The following is a 21254-nucleotide window of genomic DNA, read 5'->3' as shown; positions in this document are numbered from 1 at the left end:
AGATACATCAATAGCATAGTAGTAAATATGTATAGTTTATATGAATAGTGTGTGTATAGTTTCATTATATAGATATTCCACTGTTACTTTCTTAGCTTACGCATGTTTCATGATAAATGCTTTTGTGATGTATTCCCATGCTTTTGTTCTTGCTTAAATGTAAGTCGCTCTGGATTAAGAGCGTCTGCTAAATGCCTGAATTGTAAATTGTAAGTTCACAGTAATTATCCATAATGTATAAATGTAGATGGATAAGGGGGTCAGGAAAATGAGGCCTTTTCGTGGTCAGAATAAAATAATAAATAATAATAATAAACTTTATTTGTATAGCACCTTTCATACTGTACATAAATGCAGCTCAAAGTGCTTCACAGGGCAGGACACAAAAATAGAATACAATAAAACACATTTTTAAATCTCAACTCAAGACTCACCTCTTCACCCTTGCTTTTAGTTGAGTTTTACTATGCACGTTCCTACCGTGCCCTGACTGATTGCTGCATGTGGTGTTTTTATTTGTTTTTATTTATTTTATGTTCTTATATTCAATTTTGTTCTTTGCCATTGTTCTATCATTTTAACTACTTAGGGTGCGTGTCTGTAACCTGACGCTGCCAGATCCAAGAAGCTTGCTACACAAATTTGTTTCACAGCTTATTGGGATCTGGGATCGCGGAAGCAAATTCGATGACGGGGCTGTTCCTTTTTTTCAAGATACTTGGTAGATGATTGGATGGGACCGTCTGTCTATCACCGTGTGGGCGTGCAAACACAACCAATCATATTGACGTGTCTATATAGCTTCACATCCGGTTTCGCCCATGTCCCGCCCTTAGCTCACGCTGATTGGTCCGGTACGGAACGGATTTTTGTCAGCTCAACTGCCTGAGAGATCCCAGATGAGTGCTGTGTTGGGGAACATGGTTACCCAATACCGCCCTCATCTGGCAGCGTCAGGTTAGCGTGTCTGAGCTCGAATGGTAGTTTATTCCAGGCTGTTGGGCCGTAGAAGCAAAAAGCTGCCTCACCATATTCTTTTTTTGTGCACATTCTTTTAGGCACTTCAAGTAGGCCAGCAGTGGAGGACCTGAGGGGGCGGTTAGGGACATATCTAGGTAGGCAGTCACGGAGGTGCAAGACCATTTATAGAGATTTAAAAACAAGTAAAATCATTTTAAAATCAATTCTAAAAACCACTGGGAGCCAATGCAGTGATGATAGAACTGGGGTGATGTGTTCTCTCATTTTAGTTCTAGTTAGTACTCTAGCAGCCGCATTTTTTTTTATCTTAAATTTTTATCCCACGATTTTGTAACCCAGTTTTCTTTTCACCCAGTGCCAATTATCTAATGTAATCCTGGGCGCTTACACTTCCTCTGCCAACCTGGGGGGGCAGCGGACTGACCTCATGCCTCCTTCTATGCATGAGGAGTCCAAGCTGCTTCTTTTCACCTGACAGGGGGGAGTTTCCCCGGCCGGACGTAGCGCATGGAAGGGACACGTTATTCCGACCAGTTCCTTTCCCCTCCATCAGGCGCCCCGGCTGGCCAGGGGGAGGTAGTTTTAGAGACCAGGATTACGGCATGTTTTTGTGAGGGTAGCTACCCTAGGGGACACGGGGAGAACATGCAAACTCCACACAGCAGCCGCATTTTGAACAAGTTAGAGTTTGTCCGTTGACTTCTTTGGGCAGGCCTTAGAGGAGGGCATTACGGTAGTCTAATCGATAAGGCAGACCTTAGAGGAGGGCATTACAGTAGTCTAATCGAGAAAAGACAAAAGCATGGACCAATGTTTTAGCATCATCTAAAGATAAATATGCTCTAATACGTGCAATGTTTCTAAGATGAAAGAAAGCTGTCTTGGTAGCTTGATTAATGTGCGCATTAAAATTCAGATAATAACCCCTATAGGCTCTTTACTTTCGACTTACTTCCTACATATATAGGTTACCAAGTTTATTTTGTATCAATTATTTTTGCTCATTAGAGCCAATTATAAGAACTTCTGTCTTATCCTCGTTCAGTCAGAGAAAGTTCTTACTCATCCAGCATTTGATGTTGGACAGACAGGATAGCAGTGGGTCAAGGGCGTGGATTTAAACTGTTATTCGTCTATAGTACGGATACATTTCAAAACTGTTTCAGAGAGTTCCCCCCCCCCCCCCCCAAAAAAAAGTCTAGCATTTTCAAAAAGAAAAAAAATGCATATCTACAAGCTCGGTGTGTTTAGTTGCAAGTGTAACGCATTGTGTTTTCCTCAAGGGCCATATTTTGACTAGCGTACCAGGCTGGGGGCCGAGTCTGCACGCGTGAGGTCGAGGTATTGCCCTGAAAATTCATTTTCAGGGCAATACCCCATTTGAAAAGATTGCCCAGTTTGACATGCATAGGCTACTGACCCCCATTTAATGCCATTTATATCTGGGACGCTTTTTTATTTAATTCTTTCATGGGCCACAAGGGGGCGCTCTGTGGGCCGCAAATGGCCCACCCTGCTTTAGCTATTGGAAAATAGCAGATCTACAAGCTCGTAGCGCGCCACCGAGTGGCGCGCTACGAGCTTGTAGGTCTGCTATTTTTGAAAATCGAAAAGAACGACTGACATAGATACATAGCTTTTTCAGAAAACTGTCAGGATGTATAGAAGACATTTTTTAGAATCTGATCTCGGGTCAGAATGGGTTTTATTTGTCTGAATCTAGCTTGTCACATAGGAGCATGTCTGCAGCTATAAGCCTGCAGGCCTTAATTGTTGCCACTCGAAATCACAAAAGACATGAAAAACAAGAACCACAACAAAAAATAGTCCACAGTTTCTGTGGCCAACGGGCGCAGTGAGGCTGTAACAAAAACACAATCAATATCAACTGGCCGCTCACACCCAAGATAACCCATTCTGACCTGAGATCAGATTCTAAAAATGTCTTCTACAGTACAGTACATACATCCTGACAGTTTTCCATTCTGACCTGAGATCATCAGATTAAAAAAATGTCTTCGTACATCCTGACAGTTTTCTGAAAAAAGCTGTGTTTCTGTGTCAGTGGTTCTTCGATTTTTCAAAAATAGCAGATCTACAACCTGTTATTCTGCTATTTTTCAATAGCTAAAACATAACGTAATGCTAACACCGAAAGGGGTTCCCGCCCCAAAATGGGATAATTATCTTCTCTCTTGTCTCTGTCTCTCTCTCTCTCTCTCTCTCTCTCTCTCTCTCTCTCACACACGTCAAAGAGAATCAGGTTTGGAGACAATCTGTACTCAGATTAAGACTCGGCACAAACTGTAATTACATATATTTTTTGGAGTCAGAAACATGAGGTTTTTCAGAAATCTTTCGTGATTTAGAAGATTATTTTTCTAATTTCAACGTCGGGGCTAAATGGGATAAAGTTTAATGTATAATGTTAGCCTTGAATACTAAACGTATTGTTAAACCCAAAGGAATCAGTGACACGACACAAGAAGGAGTCTATGGACTTTATGTTGTCATCCGTTATAATGGGGAGAAAGAACGGTAGTCCAAAACAGCATGAGACAGTTCTCCCACTGATGATTCATCAGTGGAATTGTTATACTGTACAGTACAGTACAGAATTAACCCATTCTGACCTGAGATCAGATTCATACGAGGTTTCCACTGGACACACACTGGTCTGATTAAACCCATTCTGACCTGAGATCAGATTTTAAAAAATGTCAGTCGTTCTTCGATTTTTCAAAAAATAGCAGACCTACAAGCTCGTATCGCGCCACTCGGTGGCGCGATATGAGCTTGTAGATCTGCTATTTTTCAATAGATAAAGCATAACATGATGCCGACACCAAAATAGGTGCCCGGTCAGAATGGGTTAAAAACAATCCTTTGACATCAGGAAGTGTTCTTTTCTGGGGTCAGAGGTTTACAAATAGTGAATAATGGCGACATCTGAAGGATGGGAGATTTTTTGTAATAATACAACTTTATTTGTATAGCACCTTTCATGACATGACATGCAGCTCAAAGTGCTTTACAGAGCAATGGAGAATAAAAGCAAAGAAACGCAAGGCATAAACTTAAAAAAAACAAAAACAAGCAGTAATGCAGTACAGTGAGGACATGAATAACAAAAAATAAAAGATCAATTAAAAGCAAGGGTGTAGAAGTGTAGGTCTTGAGCTGTGCTTTAAAAATGTCTACAGAGGCTGCCTGACGAAGGTACAGAGGGAGCTTGTTCCATGCCGACGGCCCGTAGACGCAAAAAGCTGCTTCCCCGTATTTTTTTGTTGCCATTTATTTAGGCAAAGCGAGCAGGCCAGCAGTGGAAGACCTTAGGGGGCGGTTTGGGACATATTTAGGCAGGCAGTCATGTAGGTAGGAAGGTGCGAGACCATTGAGAGCTTTATACACATTACACAATACACAAGTAAAATAATTTTAAAATAAATCCTAAAAACAACCGGAAGCCAGTGCAGTGAAGCCAAAACTGGAGTAATATGTTCTCTCATCTTAGTTCTAGTCAAAGCTCTGGCTGCTGCATTTTGGACAAGTTTAAATGGTGAGAGAGCCTCCCGTAATCCGAGTATTGCCCAGTAGGGCTGGGATGGTTCTTATTATGAGAAATTCAAAGATTACCGGAGCTTGAGTCCAGAACATGTTCATTCACAGAGGAGGGACAGGCAAATAAATAAAAAACAGGCTGAGTTATCTATCTGGGCAGAGAGTGCATGGAACACTGCTTGTCAAGTTAACCCATTCTGAACGGGCACCCATTTTGGTGTCAGCATCATGTTATGCTTTATCTATTGAAAAATAGCAGATCTACAAGCTCATATCGCGCCACCGAGTGGCGCGATACGAGCTTGTAGGTCTGCTATTTTTTGAAAAATCGAAGAAGAACGACTGACATTTTTAGAATCTGATCACAGGTCAGAATGGGTTGATCAGACCAGTGTGTGTCCAGTGGAAACCTCGTGTGAATCTGATCCCAGATCAGAATGGGTTAAAGTGACATGAAAGATGTAATCAGTAATGTCCTCAGAAATAATAACCTGTTCTTTTATATATGATAGCCTATATGCACGCATGTAGAAGAATATAGTCATATTTAGGAAATCCTTTTCTTCTGCAGCGACCTGTTACAGCTGTTACAACCACATGAGTTTCACATAATGAGATGAGACCAAAACCTAGTGATGCAGTGGCTTTTATTGACCAATATTGGTCAATAACAAATACTGTGTGTGTGTGAGAGAGTGTGTGAGAGTGTGTGAGTGTGTGTGTGTGTGCGTGCAGGCTAAATGCTTCGCAGATAGACTGACAGGTCTTGTGCACAATGTGTTTTCTATATTTAGGTGAAATATTCATGCTAAAAGATAGCCATGCGCACCTCGGCTGTTGTCGGTCACAACTCTTAACCCAAAGGCTTAACCACATGAACCCCGGGCCAGGGGTACGCCAGGGGTTCGCAAGGACTGACCTTCTGACCTTTCAGCTACAGGTCATTACCAGGTGATTGAGAGATTATTTATTCTTTAATTACTCTGTATAAACATACCATTTTAACTAGTGATGCACCGAAAATTCGGCCGCAGAAAATGTTCGGCAGAAAATGGCTAGAAATGCATTTTCGGCCTATTCGGTTTCGGCCCGAAGAGGAAGAAAATATATCACTGAATAGTGTATGCAATTAATGCATTCAAAAGGCTGAATAAATGTTTTATGGACCCATAATAGTGATTATTATTTAAGTTAAGTTTTGCCATAACCATTTATTTTGCCATAAATCAGGTTGCTTTAATATCGGATGTTCGGTATTCGGTTTTCGGCCAACGGTTTCCTCTATTCGGTATTCGGTTTTTGGCCAAGAATTTCCCTTTCGGTGCATCCCTAGTTTGCAGTGATCCTCAGATGTGACGATCAAACCCTTAAATGGAGGCGAGATATTTTACAGTTTAACAATGAGTCCAAAATGACTTGAAAAGGACTTACACAGTAAACCTCACTGGGAATTCAATAACGTGCGTGCAGCGCACACCAGGATTGAGAAACAGGAGACAGTGTGACAAAGGTCAATTAATACTGCGCTTCCTCTTTTAATCTCTCGCTTGCACGACATTTTCAGCCAGAAGAGTTTTAAGCATTATGTTATATACTTTAGCTATTGAAAAATTGCAGATCTACAAGCTCGTACGTACCGCGGCACCGAGTGCCGCGGTACTACGAGCTTGTAGGTCTGCTATTTCTGAATAATCGTTAAAATGTGGCACAGATCTTTGAATATGTATTCTTTCATGAGCCAAAGTTTTTAACTCAAACCTTTGCTTCTGGAGGGTCCCTGGAACAACATCTTTTCAGATGGGGGTCGGTGGCCAATTACAGATAATTTTGGGGATCCTTGACATGAAAATGTGTCAGAACCACTGACATAGAAACATAGGGTTTAACCCTGTGAGAACCACTGACATAGAAACATAGGGTTTAACCCTGTGAGAACCACTGACATAGAAACATAGGGTTTAACCCTGTGAGAACCACTGACATAGAAACATAGGGTTTAACCCTGTGAGAACCACTGACATAGAAACATAGGGTTTAACCCTGTGAGCACCACTGACATAGAAACATAGGGTTTAACCCTGTGAGAACCACTGACATAGAAACATAGGGTTTAACCCTGTGAGAACCACTGACATAGAAACATAGGGTTTAACCCTGTGAGAACCACTGACATAGAAACATAGGGTTTAACCCTGTGAGAACCACTGACATAGAAACATAGGGTTTAACCCTGTGAGAACCACTGACATAGAAACATAGGGTTTAACCCTGTGAGCACCACTGACATAGAAACATAGGGTTTAACCCTGTGAGAACCACTGACATAGAAACATAGGGTTTAACCCTGTGAGAACCACTGACATAGAAACATAGGGTTTAACCCTGTGAGAACCACTGACATAGAAACATAGGGTTTAACCCTGTGAGAACCACTGACATAGAAACATAGGGTTTAACCCTGTGAGAACCACTGACATAGAAACATAGGGTTTAACCCTGTGAGAACCACTGACATAGAAACATAGGGTTTAACCCTGTGAGAACCACTCACATAGAAACATAGGGTTTTTCATAAAACTCTCATGATATAGAAGACATTTGTAGAATCGTTTTCCCAGGTCAAAATGGGTTGATTGATTGATTGATTGAAATATTTATTAACAGTTTGTAGAATTTACAGTACATTTTAAGCACAAACTCAATACAAAGACTGTCAACTGTGAGTGGACGACCCAATTAAGCATTACACTTGTTTACAACAGGGTCCACATTGTTCAATTCATCAAAACATTTAAAGACATACAAACATTTAGAGACATACAAATAGACATTTCTATGTAGCTAAAGTACAGAGCAGGAATTCATCATATGGGAAGCAAAAAAGGGAAAAGATACAATATACAGTGAGGGGGGGGGGGATTCAGATTTTACAGAGGCCAGTTTCGAATTGCAGCCATCCGTAGGTGCCCTTTGAGAGCGGTTTTGAAGGAGTCAAGGGATTCACATGTCTTAATGACTGTTGGTAGGGCGTTCCACATTTTGGTGGCATAGGAGCGAAAAGAATTTAGTCCCTTGTTTGTGCCGAATCTGGGTTGTACATGGTTTGTTGCACTCCCTCTGGTGTTGTCGGTGTGGACTTCGCTTACATTAAGGAAGTATTTAGACAGGTACATGGGTTAAAAGGGAAAGAGCCAGGATACCAGCATGGCAGACAGTATAATGTATATACTGTATCTATACAGTATAATGTTTTGCGAGGATGAAAGAAGAATATTACTGTCAGACTGACGCTGATCACACAAAGCGTGGGCATGTCAGCACAGCAGCAGTTACAGTAGCCTCGTCACCACCACTGTACGCCGTGCCAATTAGGACGCTATCTCCACACGGCTACATACTGTACAGTACAGTAGCACATACTTTGCTATACATAATACATCTTCTGTTGGCTCATAATGCTCATACTGTACTATGTGTGTTCTAACTACAATGTACAGGTGAAGGGATGTTATGGGAAGAAAGGTTTCAGCTAGAAAACATTTTTAGTCTTGTCGGTGGAGGAAAGTAACTATATGTACATTTAATTCAGTACAATTTAGAGGCATTTGTACTTTACTTTAATTGAGTATTTCCTAATGTCAGTGCTTTTACTTCTACTCCACTACATCTCAGAGGGAAATATTGTCTACATTTATTTTAAAACTTAGTTTGTAGATTTAGATTATTATTACACAACATGCATTAACGACCGCTTTGGCCTTGTACCGGTATACATTTATGGGGCAGCTGTATGCATTGATTGATTAAAAAAAAAGATGTATTTTTTTGTCAAATACGGTTTTATTAAAAGCAGGGTATAAATGATTATATCATTGGTACAGTTACAGTATACATTTTTTCCCTTTTTTATTAAAACAAAAAGAAGAAAGGAAAGAAATAAGTGAGGGGCGCTAATATATTAAAGTCTAACTCATGTTGATTAGGTGATGTAAAACAAACACTAAATGCCATTATCAATAATGAGACAATATGACGGAATTAGCACATTATAACGTACATTTTCCCTTCATTGTCAATGTGTTTACAAACAAACATTAAACCTGTGTAACACATTATAACGTACATTTTCCCTTCATTGTCAATGTGTTTACAAACAAACATTAAACCTGTGTAACGCCCCTCAAAAAACAGACACAAAGAAAACCCTCAGTCCCTCCCACCCAGACTGCTCAATGACACGGCATAGAATAAAACAGTAAGATGATGAAATAGTCATGGGAATCAACATCTGAAATGATTCTATACAGTCAATTCAAGGATTATTATTTTTTATGGTGTTATCATTTTATTATCAGTGATTCAAGTGACTGCAGGGTTCATAGTCTACCTCATCCTGTGGTTTCATTAAAGTAATTAACATTAACTAATATTTAACACACTGACCTCTGCTAACCATCATACAACTATATAATGTCATAAAGAGATTCATCCAACCTGATTATTACATCTTAGGACATTGTGTAAAAGTACAGTACAGTTAAGTGTAAAGGTTTGCACGGGAGAAAACTATAGCTAACATTTCTTTTTTTCTTTTTTTCTTTTTTGTCTTAAATCAGAGCTATTGAACACCATTTACGTCAGTGTGTTGTTTAGAAAATATTGAACCAATGAAAAGTAGTAAAAAGCAAAACCTCTTAACTCCATTGGACCCTCAAACTGTCTGCTAAAACAGAACTAATTAACTCCACCACCTCTCTCCCTCTCATGCAACTAATTGACAATATATAAAGTCACAACACCAACTGTGATTATAGGCAGTATTGCAAAATATAAGGTTTTCTTAATTTCCTGATAAATGTATATTTTCCATTTCCTGAAAAAAACTGAACATGTTGGAGTTATGTGGTTTCTTCCTGACAGCAGAGATATACCGTATAAATATAATAGTGTACATTTTATGGTAAAGTATCTCAATTCCTCAACATGATTACTACTGAGATCATTTAATGTCTACATGAATCCCTAATATTAATCACCTTTAAAATCATTCAAATAATCCTGATATTATTACATATACATTATACTATTATATTGAAAAGTGATAGCAGACAATGGAAACTAAATATTGTGTATAACTTTAGTATTTTTTTGATTATCGACAATAGGCAGTAATATATCCATAACATGACATCATCATCATCATCATCATCATGTCTAACTACGTGGTTCCAGAGTCACACTGACCTTCCATGGTAACATCTTCAGAGGGAGAGTATTGTTAATACCAGGGTGAATGAATGGAAACAGTGTGCCAGTGAAGGTGTGTGTGAAGGTGTGGATGTGTGTGTTGGTATCAGGATCAGAGAAGGACAGAGTTCCTTTGTTCCAGTCCAGCTGGACTCTGATCTTCTTGGGGTTCTGCTTCAGTGAGAGATCAGTGGCTGACCCTGAGGAGGAGAATGCTTTGTATTTACCTTCATAGAAATATATGGCCCAACATTGACCCACTCCGTTTCCTTTCCTCTGGAAAGACTCCGCTAACACACCCAGTACCCAGAATGTGTTGTCTCCAACCTCAACATCCCAGCTGTGAGTCCCAGAGTTAAAGCCCTCAGAACCCACGACATATTCCCAGTAGTCAAACCTCTCTGGATTGTCAGGGAGCTGCTGTTTCTTTCCAAATCTCACGCTGGTCAGATCATCAGACAGGATGAGTTTTGGAAAGGCAGTGTTGGGGTCCAGAATGACAGGAGTGTAGGAGACGATGTCCTTCATCTTGTCCCAGACTCTGAAGGCCAGGTTCCCCAGGTGTTTGGCCTCGTCTATCAGTGCTCCTGAGACCGGCTGTGGGTCCTGCAGTGCAGTGAGCTGGACTCTCTCCATCGTGGTCTTGTAGTTCTGCAGGAATGAGACGTGTTCGGCTCTCAGCTCCTCCTCGGTGGCTCTGATTGTGTCTGAAATGGTTGATATGTCTCTGTTCAGACCCTCCGTCTTCTCCTTCATCATCTGACTCTTCTGCTGCTCTTCCTCCCTCAGTGCAGTGATCCTGGCCTCCTCTTCATCATGTAGAAACTGATGCATCTTCTTAAACTGTTCCTTCATCTGCGTCTCGGTGTGCCGGGCCCGGACCTTAATGTGTTCTGCCGTTTGGTCGTAGTTTGTTTTAACTTCATTAAAAACCTTCAGTTTATCCTGTAAAGGCTTCAGTGATTTCTGGACTTTCTCCTTGTGTTCTGGTGCAGCTTCATCGATGGGTCTGAAAATGTGGTTGGTGTGTTTTTTAGAATCTCGACACACAAAACACGCTGGCTGATGACAATCCAGACAGAACAGTTTGAGTTTATCGGCGTGCAGAAGGCAGAGAACCCCAGACCCAGTTGAAGCTCTCTGATGTCTCTCCTGTACGAAGGACTCACACAGGTTCTTCAGAGCCCGGTTTAGAGGTGGATCATCAATTGAATGTCTCTTCTTACAAACGGGACATTCCTTTATTACCTTATCGCTCCACCATTCCTGCAGACAGGCTTTACAGAAGCTGTGGCTACACGGCAGTATAACAGGATATTTAAAGATGTCGCAACACACAGGACAGGAATAATCCTCTTCTGGGCGAGATGCGTTGGAAGCCATTTTGTCTCAGAATTTAGCCACAAAGACAGGAAATGCAGTCAGTGGTGGTAACACTCCTTTTAGAATTATTCTAATGAAGTTTACTTTGACTGTAAAAGTGGTTGTTGTTAATGTCCATGCAGCTGATAGAGCCAGCAGGTAGTTCCAGTGGTCTGGGTCAGTGTTCAGGTATAGTTCCAGTGGTGTGGGTCAGTGTTCAGGTATAGTTCCAGTGGTGTGGGTCAGTGTTCAGGTATAGTTCCAGTGGTCTGGGTCAGTGTTCAGGTATAGTTCCAGTGGTCCTGGGTCAGTGTTCAGGTATAGTTCCAGTGGTCTGGGTCAGTGTTCAGGTATAGTTCCAGTGGTCCTGGGTCAGTGTTCAGGTATAGTTCCAGTGGTCTGGGTCAGTGTTCAGGTATAGTTCCAGTGGTCTGGGTCAGTGTTCAGGTATAGTTCCAGTGGTCTGGGTCAGTGTTCAGGTATAGTTCCAGTGGTCTGGGTCAGTGTTCAGGTATAGTTCCAGTGGTCTGGGTCAGTGTTCCTTCCTCTAGGTGTGGATGGAAAGACAGTCTGTTCTCTTTCAGTGGAAGTTGTGTTTGATCTGAACGTGAATCTTATCGTCTCGATTCAGACTGGCAAGAGGTGGAGCTTTGACACACTATCTGTAGACATGTAACAAAGTTCACTCTCTCTCTGTCACACATGTAGGTGTGCGCACGCACGCACATACGCAAACACACACACACACACACACACACACACACACACACACGCTCTCTCTCTGCACACGCTCTCTTTCTAGAAGATAGATATTCCACTGTTACTTTCTTAGCTTACGCTTGTTTCATGATGTATTCCCATGCTTTTGTTCTTGCTTAAATGTAAGTCGCTCTGGATTAAGAGCGTCTGCTAAATGCCTAAATTGTAAATTGTAAATGGTTTCTCTCAAACACACCCTAATTCAACCTTATTAAAAAGCCTACATTTGTAGTTAGTTGTTGTGTTTTGTGCCTAAAACAGCAGATCTACAAGCTCACAACACATCATGATGTGTTCTTTTGGGCTTGAAACTGACACACAACTCACACACGCACACACGCACACACACACACACACACACACACACCCTCACACACACTCTCACACACACACACACACTCACACACACACACACTCTCACACAGTCTTTTATTTATTATAGAAAACAATAGAGAATGGAACCAGTAAGACGAGAATTAACCTCACATATGGAGATGTATAAGGGTTTGATGAGGTCAGATCAACATATGGAATGGATTCTGTACTGGCCATATATGGAGCGTGCATTGAGTGTACAGGGTTTGATGAGGTCAGATCAACATATGGAATGGATTCTGTACTGGCTATACAGTATATGGAGTGACTGACAGACGCCTCTGCAGCTTTTCATAGTAAACTAGTCTCCAACGTACGGTCGCAATAAAGAGTTATGTTTTTATTGTGTCAGACTGAACTTTGACTGTACTGTTGAAGTACTTTACAATGTACAGTAGGTTAAACATGAACTCTTTCACACACTGACAACAGAGACAGTCCTGCTCATCAGGGGCGCTCAGGGTTCCTTATATTCTGTACAGTGGTTTTTAATGTCTTATGTGGCCAAACATCAGAAAAAATAAAGGGAAGCTCCGCACACTCAGATCTGTTGCACAATCAATGTATTTATTTAGCAAGCTTTGGGTCTACTGTCCTTCTTCAGGCCAAACATCCCAATGAGCAAACTACTCTAGGCCTAACATTTGACCTGTAAATGTACTGATTAATATAATAAAGGTTTTGTATAGTTGTATATTTAATGTGTGGTTGTCTCTCCTGGACAAGTTTCAAGGCACGCCAGTGTTCCTCTGGTAGACAACACTAATGTCTCATGTTGCTGTCCGCAAGAAACCACCAGTTTAAGTGGTTAAATGTGTTCATTCAAACTGACCCGACCCAATCAGTCAATGTTCCTTCTGTATACAACCTTATTTTAAAACTGTATGATGTTAAATTTAAATCAGCTTCGCTGTATCTCCTGCTATAAGTAATCATCGTCCTCATTCTCTGTCTCTGTCTCTGTCTCTGTCTCTGTCTCTGTCTCTGTCTCTGTCTCTGTCTCTCTCTCTCTCTCTCTCTCTCGCTGGCCAAAAGGTCAATATTTCCACAGAGGGCTCAACAATTAATTGGGAGGCGGGTGTCTTGAACCATGAATATGCAGTAATATTGAATGTGTGTGCGTGCGCACACGGCTGTGTGTGTGTGAGGGTTAAAGCCTGATTGATTCGAGTCCAATGCTGAAATGGATAGTTATTCTATTTATAGTGACTCATAGGAATAGACTATGTGACAACCGGGTATAGTCTGGTGACCACCGGAGAGACGGGTGACATCCGGAATGTAGACGGCACCCGGGTGAGCAGTGTGGGTACGCCCCAGCCTGTGTCCTCCGTGAGGAGGAAGCCCAACAAACCTTGGTGAGGCCTTTAGGAGGGCCATTATAATCCACCACTCCTGAATGAAGTGCCTGGTGCTGGGAGTCTGGTGCAACACACAGGTCCTGGGCCTGGTGAGAGCAGGAGTGGACCTGGTGAGACGTAGGAGTGGACCTGGTGAGACGTAGGAGGGGCCCGGACAGGAGTCAACCCACAGAGCCTAGTCCTTCCACGTGCTAGAATTTGGTTCTCCCAGTCCCGACAGAGTAGTTCCGGAGCAACGGATTGTGTGGCCTTGCTCATTCCCTGATGGACTGATGGAGGGCAGCTACTGGGACGTAAGTCGGGATTTGATCAACCCCGGCTGGGTCGCCTGAGTGAGGGGTATGATGTTGAGAGACCCGAAACCCCGTTGATCAGGATACATCACTGAGGATATGTCTCAGGTGCATCCATGCGATGTATTTTTTGTTATGGAGTAAATAAATCAGATTTTCTGTTTAACACACAAATGCTTTGTTTGCAGTGATCCCTCAGATGTGACGATCAAACCCTTAAATGGAGGCAAGATATTTTACAGTTTAACAATAAACAAAATGACTTGAAAAGGACTTACACAGTAAACCTCACTGAGAATTCAATAACGTGTTCCTTCCACGTGCTACGTCCAACCAGGGAAACTCCCCCCTGTCAGGTGTAAAGGAGCGACTTGGACACTCAGGCATGAAGGAAGCATGAGTTCAAGTCCGTTGCTCTCCGCTTGTCCCCCATATATGGGGACTAGGTTGGTGGAGGGTGTGTAGAGCCCAGGATCACATTAGATAATTTGACACAGGGGTGAAAAATGGGTTACAAAATCTACAATCTACAAATCTACAAGCTCGTAGTGCGGCACCGAGTGCCGCGGTACGTACGAGCTTGTAGGTCTGCTATTTTTGAATAATCGTTCAAATGTGGCACAAATCTTTGAATATGTATTCTTTCAAGTTTTTTACTCAAATCTTTGCTTCTGGAGGGTCCCTGGAACAACATCTTTTCAGATGGGGGTCGGTGGCCAATTACAGATCATTTTGGGGATCCTTGATATGAAAATGTTTCAGAACCACTGACATAGAAACATAGGGTTTAACCCTGTGAGAACCACTGACATAGAAACATAGGGTTTAACCCTGTGAGAACCACTGACATAGAAACATAGGGTTTTAACCCTGTGAGAACCACTGACATAGAAACATAGGGTTTAACCCTGTGAGAACCACTGACATAGAAACATAGGGTTTAACCCTGTGAGAACCACTGACATAGAAACATAGGGTTTAACCCTGTGAGAACCACTGACATAGAAACATAGGGTTTAACCCTGTGAGAACCACTGACATAGAAACATAGGGTTTAACCCTGTGAGAACCACTGACATAGAAACATAGGGTTTAACCCTGTGAGAACCACTGACATAGAAACATAGGGTTTAACCCTGTGTGAACCACTGACATAGAAACATACGGTTTAACCCTGTGAGAACCACTGACATAGAAACATAGGGTTTTAACCCTGTGAGAACCACTGACATAGAAACATAGGGTTTAACCCTGTGAGAACCACTGACATAGAAACATAGGGTTTTTCATAAAACTCTCATGATATAGAAGACATTTGTAGAATCGTTTTCCCAGGTCAAAATGGGTTGATTGATTGATTGATTGATTGAAATATTTATTAACAGTTTGTAGAATTTACAGTACATTTTAAGCACAAACTCAATACAAAGACTGTCAACTGTGAGTGGACGACCCAATTAAGCATTACACTTGTTTACAACAGGGTCCACATTGTTCAATTCATCAAAACATTTAAAGACATACAAACATTTAGAGACATACAAATAGACATTTATATGTAGCTAAAGTACAGAGCAGGAATTCATCATATGGGAAGCAAAAAAGGGAAAAGATACAATATACAGTGAGGGGGGGGGGATTCAGATTTTACAGAGGCCAGTTTCGAATTGCAGCCATCCGTAGGTGCCCTTTGAGAGCGGTTTTGAAGGAGTCAAGGGATTCACATGTCTTAATGACTGTTGGTAGGGCGTTCCACATTTTGGTGGCATAGGAGCGAAAATAATTTAGTCCCTTGTTTGTGCCGAATCTGGGTTGTACATGGTTTGTTGCACTCCCTCTGGTGTTGTCGGTGTGGACTTCGCTTACATTAAGGAAGTATTTAGACAGGTACATGGGTTAAAAGGGAAAGAGCCAGGATACCAGCATGGCAGACAGTATAATGTATATACTGTATCTATACAGTATAATGTTTTGCGAGGATGAAAGAAGAATATTATTGTCAGACTGACGCTGATCACACAAAGCGTGGGCATGTCAGCACAGCAGCAGTTACAGTAGCCTCGTCACCACCACTGTACGCCGTGCCAATTAGGACGCTATCTCCACACGGCTACATACTGTACAGTACAGTAGCACATACTTTGCTACACATAATACATCTTCTGTTGGCTCATAATGCTCATACTGTACTATGTGTGTTCTAACTACAATGTACAGGTGAAGGGATGTTATGGGAAGAAAGGTTTCAGCTAGAAAACATTTTTAGTCTTGTCGGTGGAGGAAAGTAACTATATGTACATTTAATTCAGTACAATTTAGAGGCATTTGTACTTTACTTTAATTGAGTATTTCCTAATGTCAGTGCTTTTATTTCTACTCCACTACATCTCAGAGGGAAATATTGTCTACATTTATTTGAAAACTTTAGTTAGTTTGTAGATTTAGATTATTATTACACAACATGCATTAACGACCGCTTTGGCCTTGTACCGGTATACATTTTTGCCGTTTGAAAATAGCCGATTTGCAAGCTCACAATGCGTCGCAATGCAACACATTGTGAGCTTGTAGATCTGCTATTTTCAAAAGGTTGTTTATACATGTGAAAACTTGAAAGTGGGCATTCTGCACATTCTGGGAGCGATAGAGAGTGAAAGATAACACACAGTTATGGACACACACACACACACACACACACACACACACACACACACACACACACACACACACACACACACACACACGCTCTCTCTCGCTCTCTCTTTCTTTCTCTCAATGGTAAAGTGACAGAATGTAAAAAGATTATACGCATTTTAATCAGATTGATCACAGCTTACAAATGATTAATAACCATTCGAACTTTATGTCCTCCAAAATATGCCCTTTTATTGTGATAGATAAAGATAAGTGACTCTGTCTAGCTCTCTCTATCTCCATGTCTCTCTGTCGTCATTTGAGCTGCTATGTGTCAATTGTGACTTTTATGGCGATTAACAGACTTGTGTTTTTCCCAATCCAGATAGGGCTAGATAGCAGTGTTGTTTTCGTCGACTAAAACTAAGACACCTTTTTCCACTGACAAAAACACAATGGAAACTAAATGAAAACTAAGCTATGATGACTAAGTAAGACTAAATATACTGTTAGGGCCTGCCGTAACACATTTTAGTCGACTAAATCAACTGTATATTTAGTCGACACAAATCTCATGATATTTATAGTCAACTAAAATTAGACAAAACACTAAAACATTCCAGGTGACTAAAACGTGACTAAAACTAAATGAAAACATTTTTAAGAGACTGAAGTCAGAGTGGATGGTATTATGGGATGTATGGGGCAGCTGTATGCATTGATTGATTAAAAAAAAAGATCATTCTTTTTGTCAAATACGGTTTTATTAAAAGCAGGGTATAAATGATTATATCATTGGTACAGTTACAGTATACATGTTTTCCCTTTTTATTAAAACAAAAAGAAGAAAGGAAAGAAATAAGTGAGGGGCGCTAATATATTAGTCTAACTCATGTTGATTAGGTGATGTAAAACAAACACTAAATGCCATTATCAATAATGAGACAATATGACGGAATTAGCACATTATAACGTACATTTTCCCTTCATTGTCAATGTGTTTACAAACAAACATTAAACCTGTGTAACACATTATAACGTACATTTTCCCTTCATTGTCAATGTGTTTACAAACAAACATTAAACCTGTGTAACGCCCCTCAAAAAACAGACACAAAGAAAACCCTCAGTCCCTCCCACCCAGACTGCTCAATGACACGGCATAGAATAAAACAGTAAGATGATGAAATAGTCATGGAAATCAACATCTGAAATGATTCTATACAGTCAATTCAAGGATTATTATTTTATATGGTGTTATCATTTTATTATCAGTGATTCAAGTGACTGCAGGGTTCATAGTCTACCTCATCCTGTGGTTTCATTAAAGTAATTAACATTAACTAATATTTAACATACTGACCTCTGCTAACCATCATACAACTATATAATGTCATAAAGAGATTCATCCAACCTGATTATTACATCTTAGGACATTGTGTAAAAAGTACAGTACAGTTAAGTGTAAAGGTTTGCACGGGAGGAAACTATAGCTAACATTTCTTTTTTTTTTTGTTTTTTTTTGTCTTAAATCAGAGCTATTGAACACCATTTACGCCAGTGTGTTGTTTAGAAAATATTGAACCAATGAAAAGTAGTAAGAAGCACTTTGGACAAAACCTCTTAACTCCATTGGACCCTCAAACTGTCTGCTAAAACAGAACTAATTAACTCCACCACCTCTCTCCCTCTCATGCAACTAATTGACAATATATAAAGTCACAACACCAACTGTGATTAGGCAGTATTGCAAAATATAAGGTTTTCTTCATTTCCTGATAAATGTATATTTTCCATTTCCTGAAAAAACTGAACATGTTGGAGTAGAATCCCTAATATTAATCACCTTTAAAATCATTCAAATAATCCTGATATTATTATTACATATATATTATACTATTATATATTAAAGTGATAGCAGACAATGGAAAGTAAATATTGTGTATAACTTTAGTATTTTTTTATTATTGACAATAGGCAGTAATATATCCATAACATGACATCATCATCATCATCATCATCATCATGTCTAACTACGTGGTTCCAGAGTCACACTGACCTTCCATGGTAACATCTTCAGAGGGAGAGTTTGATCAGTGTGAATGAATGGAAACAGTGTGCCAGTGAAGGTGTGTGTGTGTGTGTGTGTGTGTGTGTGTGTGTGTGTGTGTGTGTGTGTGTGTGTGTGTGTGTGAAGGTGTGGATGTGTGTGTTGGTATCAGGATCAGAGAAGGACAGAGTTCCTTTGTTCCAGTCCAGCTGGACTCTGATCTTCTTGGGGTTCTGCTTCAGTGAGAGAACAGTGGCTGACCCTGAGGAGGGGAATGCTTTGTATTTACCTTTATAGAACCGTATGAACCAACGTTGACCCGCTCCGTTTCCTTTCCTCTGGAAAGACTCCGCTAACACACCCAGTACCCAGAATGTGTTGTCTCCAACCTCAACATCCCAGCTGTGAGTCCCAGAGTTAAAGCCCTCAGAACCCACGACACAGTCCCAGTAGTTAAACCTCTCTGGATTGTCAGGAAGCTGCTGTACATCTCCATATCTCACGCTGGTCAGATCATCAGACAGGATGAGTTCTGGATGGGCAGTGTTGGGGTCCAGAATGACAGGAGTGTAGGAGACGATGTCCTTCATCTTGTCCCAGACTCTGAAGGCCAGGTTCCCCAGGTGTTTGGCCTCTTCTATCAGTGCTCCTGAGACCGGCTGTGGGTCCTGCAGTGCAGTGAGCTGGACTCTTTCCACTGTGGTCTTGTAGTTCTGCAGGAATGAGACGTGTTCGGCTCTCAGCTCCTCCTCGGTGGCTCTGATTGTGTCTGAAATGGTTGATATGTCTCTGTTCAGACCCTCCGTCTTCTCCTTCATCATCTGACTCTTCTGCTGCTCTTCCTCCCTCAGTGCAGTCATCCTGGCCTCCTCTTCATCATGTAGAAACTGATGCATCTTCTTAAACTGTTCCTTCATCTGCGTCTCGGTGTGCCGGGCCCGGACCTTAATGTGTTCTGCCGTTTGGTCGTAGTTAGTTTTAACTTCATTAAAAACCTTCAGTTTATCCTGTAAAGGCTTCAGTGATTTCTGGACTTTCTCCTTGTGTTCTGGTGCAGCTTCATCGATGGGTCTGAAAATGTGGTTGGCGTGTTTTTTAGAATCTCGACACACAAAACACGCTGGCTGTTGACAATCCAGACAGAACAGTTTGAGTTTCTCATCGGCGTGCAGAAGGCAGAGAACCCCAGACCCAGTTGAAGCTCTCTGATGTCTCTCCTGTACGAAGGACTCACACAGGTTCTTCAGAGCCCGGTTTAGAGGTGGATCATCAATTGAATGTCTCTTCTTACAAACGGGACATTCCTTTATTACCTTATCGCTCCACCATTCCTGCAGACAGGCTTTACAGAAGCTGTGGCTACACGGCAGTATAACAGGATCTTTAAAGATGTTGCAACACACGGGGCAGGAATAATCCTCTTCTGGGCGAGATCTCTTCTGGGCGTTGGAAGCCATTTTGTCTCAGAGTTTAGCCACAAAGACAGGAAATGCAGTCAGTGGTGGTAACACTCCTTTTAGAATTATTCTAATGAAGTTTACTTTGACTGTAAAAGTGGTTGTTGTTAAAGTCCATTCAGCTGATAGAGCCAGCAGGTATTTCCAGTGGTGTGGGTCAGTGTTCAGGTATAGTTCCAGTGGTCTGGGTCAGTGTTCAGGTATAGTTCCAGTGGTCCTGGGTCAGTGTTCAGGTATAGTTCCAGTGGTCTGGGTCAGTGTTCAGGTATAGTTCCAGTGGTCCTGGGTCAGTGTTCAGGTATAGTTCCAGTGGTCTGGGTCAGTGTTCAGGTATAGTTCCAGTGGTCTGGGTCAGTGTTCAGGTATAGTTCCAGTGGTGTGGGTCAGTGTTCAGGTATAGTTCCAGTGGTCTGGGTCAGTGTTCAGGTATAGTTCCAGTGGTCTGGGTCAGTGTTCAGGTATAGTTCCAGTGGTCTGGGTCAGTGTTCAGGTATAGTTCCAGTGGTCCTGGGTCAGTGTTCAGGTATAGTTCCAGTGGTCTTGGGTCAGTGTTCAGGTATAGTTCCAGTGGTCTGGGTCAGTGTTCAGGTATAGTTCCAGTGGTCTGGGTCAGTGTTCAGGTATAGTTCCAGTGGTCTGGGTCAGTGTTCAGGTATAGTTCCAGTGGTCTGGGTCAGTGTTCAGGTATAGTTCCAGTGGTCTGGGTCAGTGTTCAGGTATAGTTCCAGTGGTCCTGGGTCAGTGTTCAGGTATAGTTCCAGTGGTCTGGGTCAGTGTTCAGGTATAGTTCCAGTGGTCCTGGGTCAGTGTTCAGGTATAGTTCCAGTGGTGTGGGTCAGTGTTCAGGTATAGTTCCAGTGGTCCTGGGTCAGTGTTCAGGTATAGTTCCAGTGGTCCTGGGTCAGTGTTCAGGTATAGTTCCAGTGGTCTGGGCCAGTGTTCAGGTATAGTTCCAGTGGTCTGGGCCAGTGTTCAGGTATAGTTCCAGTGGTCTGGGTCAGTGTTCAGGTATAGTTCCAGTGGTCTGGGTCAGTGTTCCTTCCTCTAGGTGTGGATCTAAAGACAGTCTGTTCTGGAAGTTGTGTTTGATCTGGCGTCTCAGAACAGACTGGCAAGAGGTGGAGCTTTGACACAATATCTATAGACAAAGTTCACTCTCTCTCTGTCACACATG

General features: G+C 41.6%; 1 protein-coding gene across 1 annotated transcript in view; it reads right to left on the bottom strand.

Annotated features, from left to right (window-relative positions):
- The window catches only part of LOC310862157 (uncharacterized protein), a gene marked incomplete at both ends in the record, with an annotated part of 28476 nt that extends 8396 nt beyond the window's left edge, over positions 1-20080 (bottom strand). The window contains 3 exons of the mRNA XM_083769891.1: positions 9828-11177; positions 16540-16573; positions 18752-20080. Of these exons, the coding sequence (XP_083626017.1) occupies positions 9828-11177; positions 16540-16573; positions 18752-20080 (2713 nt within the window). The remainder of the gene's footprint in view (positions 1-9827; positions 11178-16539; positions 16574-18751) is intronic.
- Positions 20081-21254: the final 1174 nt, after the last annotated feature.

This window comes from Protomyctophum parallelum (assembly GCF_964188405.1).
Source record: "Protomyctophum parallelum genome assembly, chromosome: 7".
Lineage (NCBI taxonomy): Eukaryota > Metazoa > Chordata > Actinopteri > Myctophiformes > Myctophidae > Protomyctophum > Protomyctophum parallelum.
This window is presented reverse-complemented; position numbering and strand designations above follow the sequence as displayed.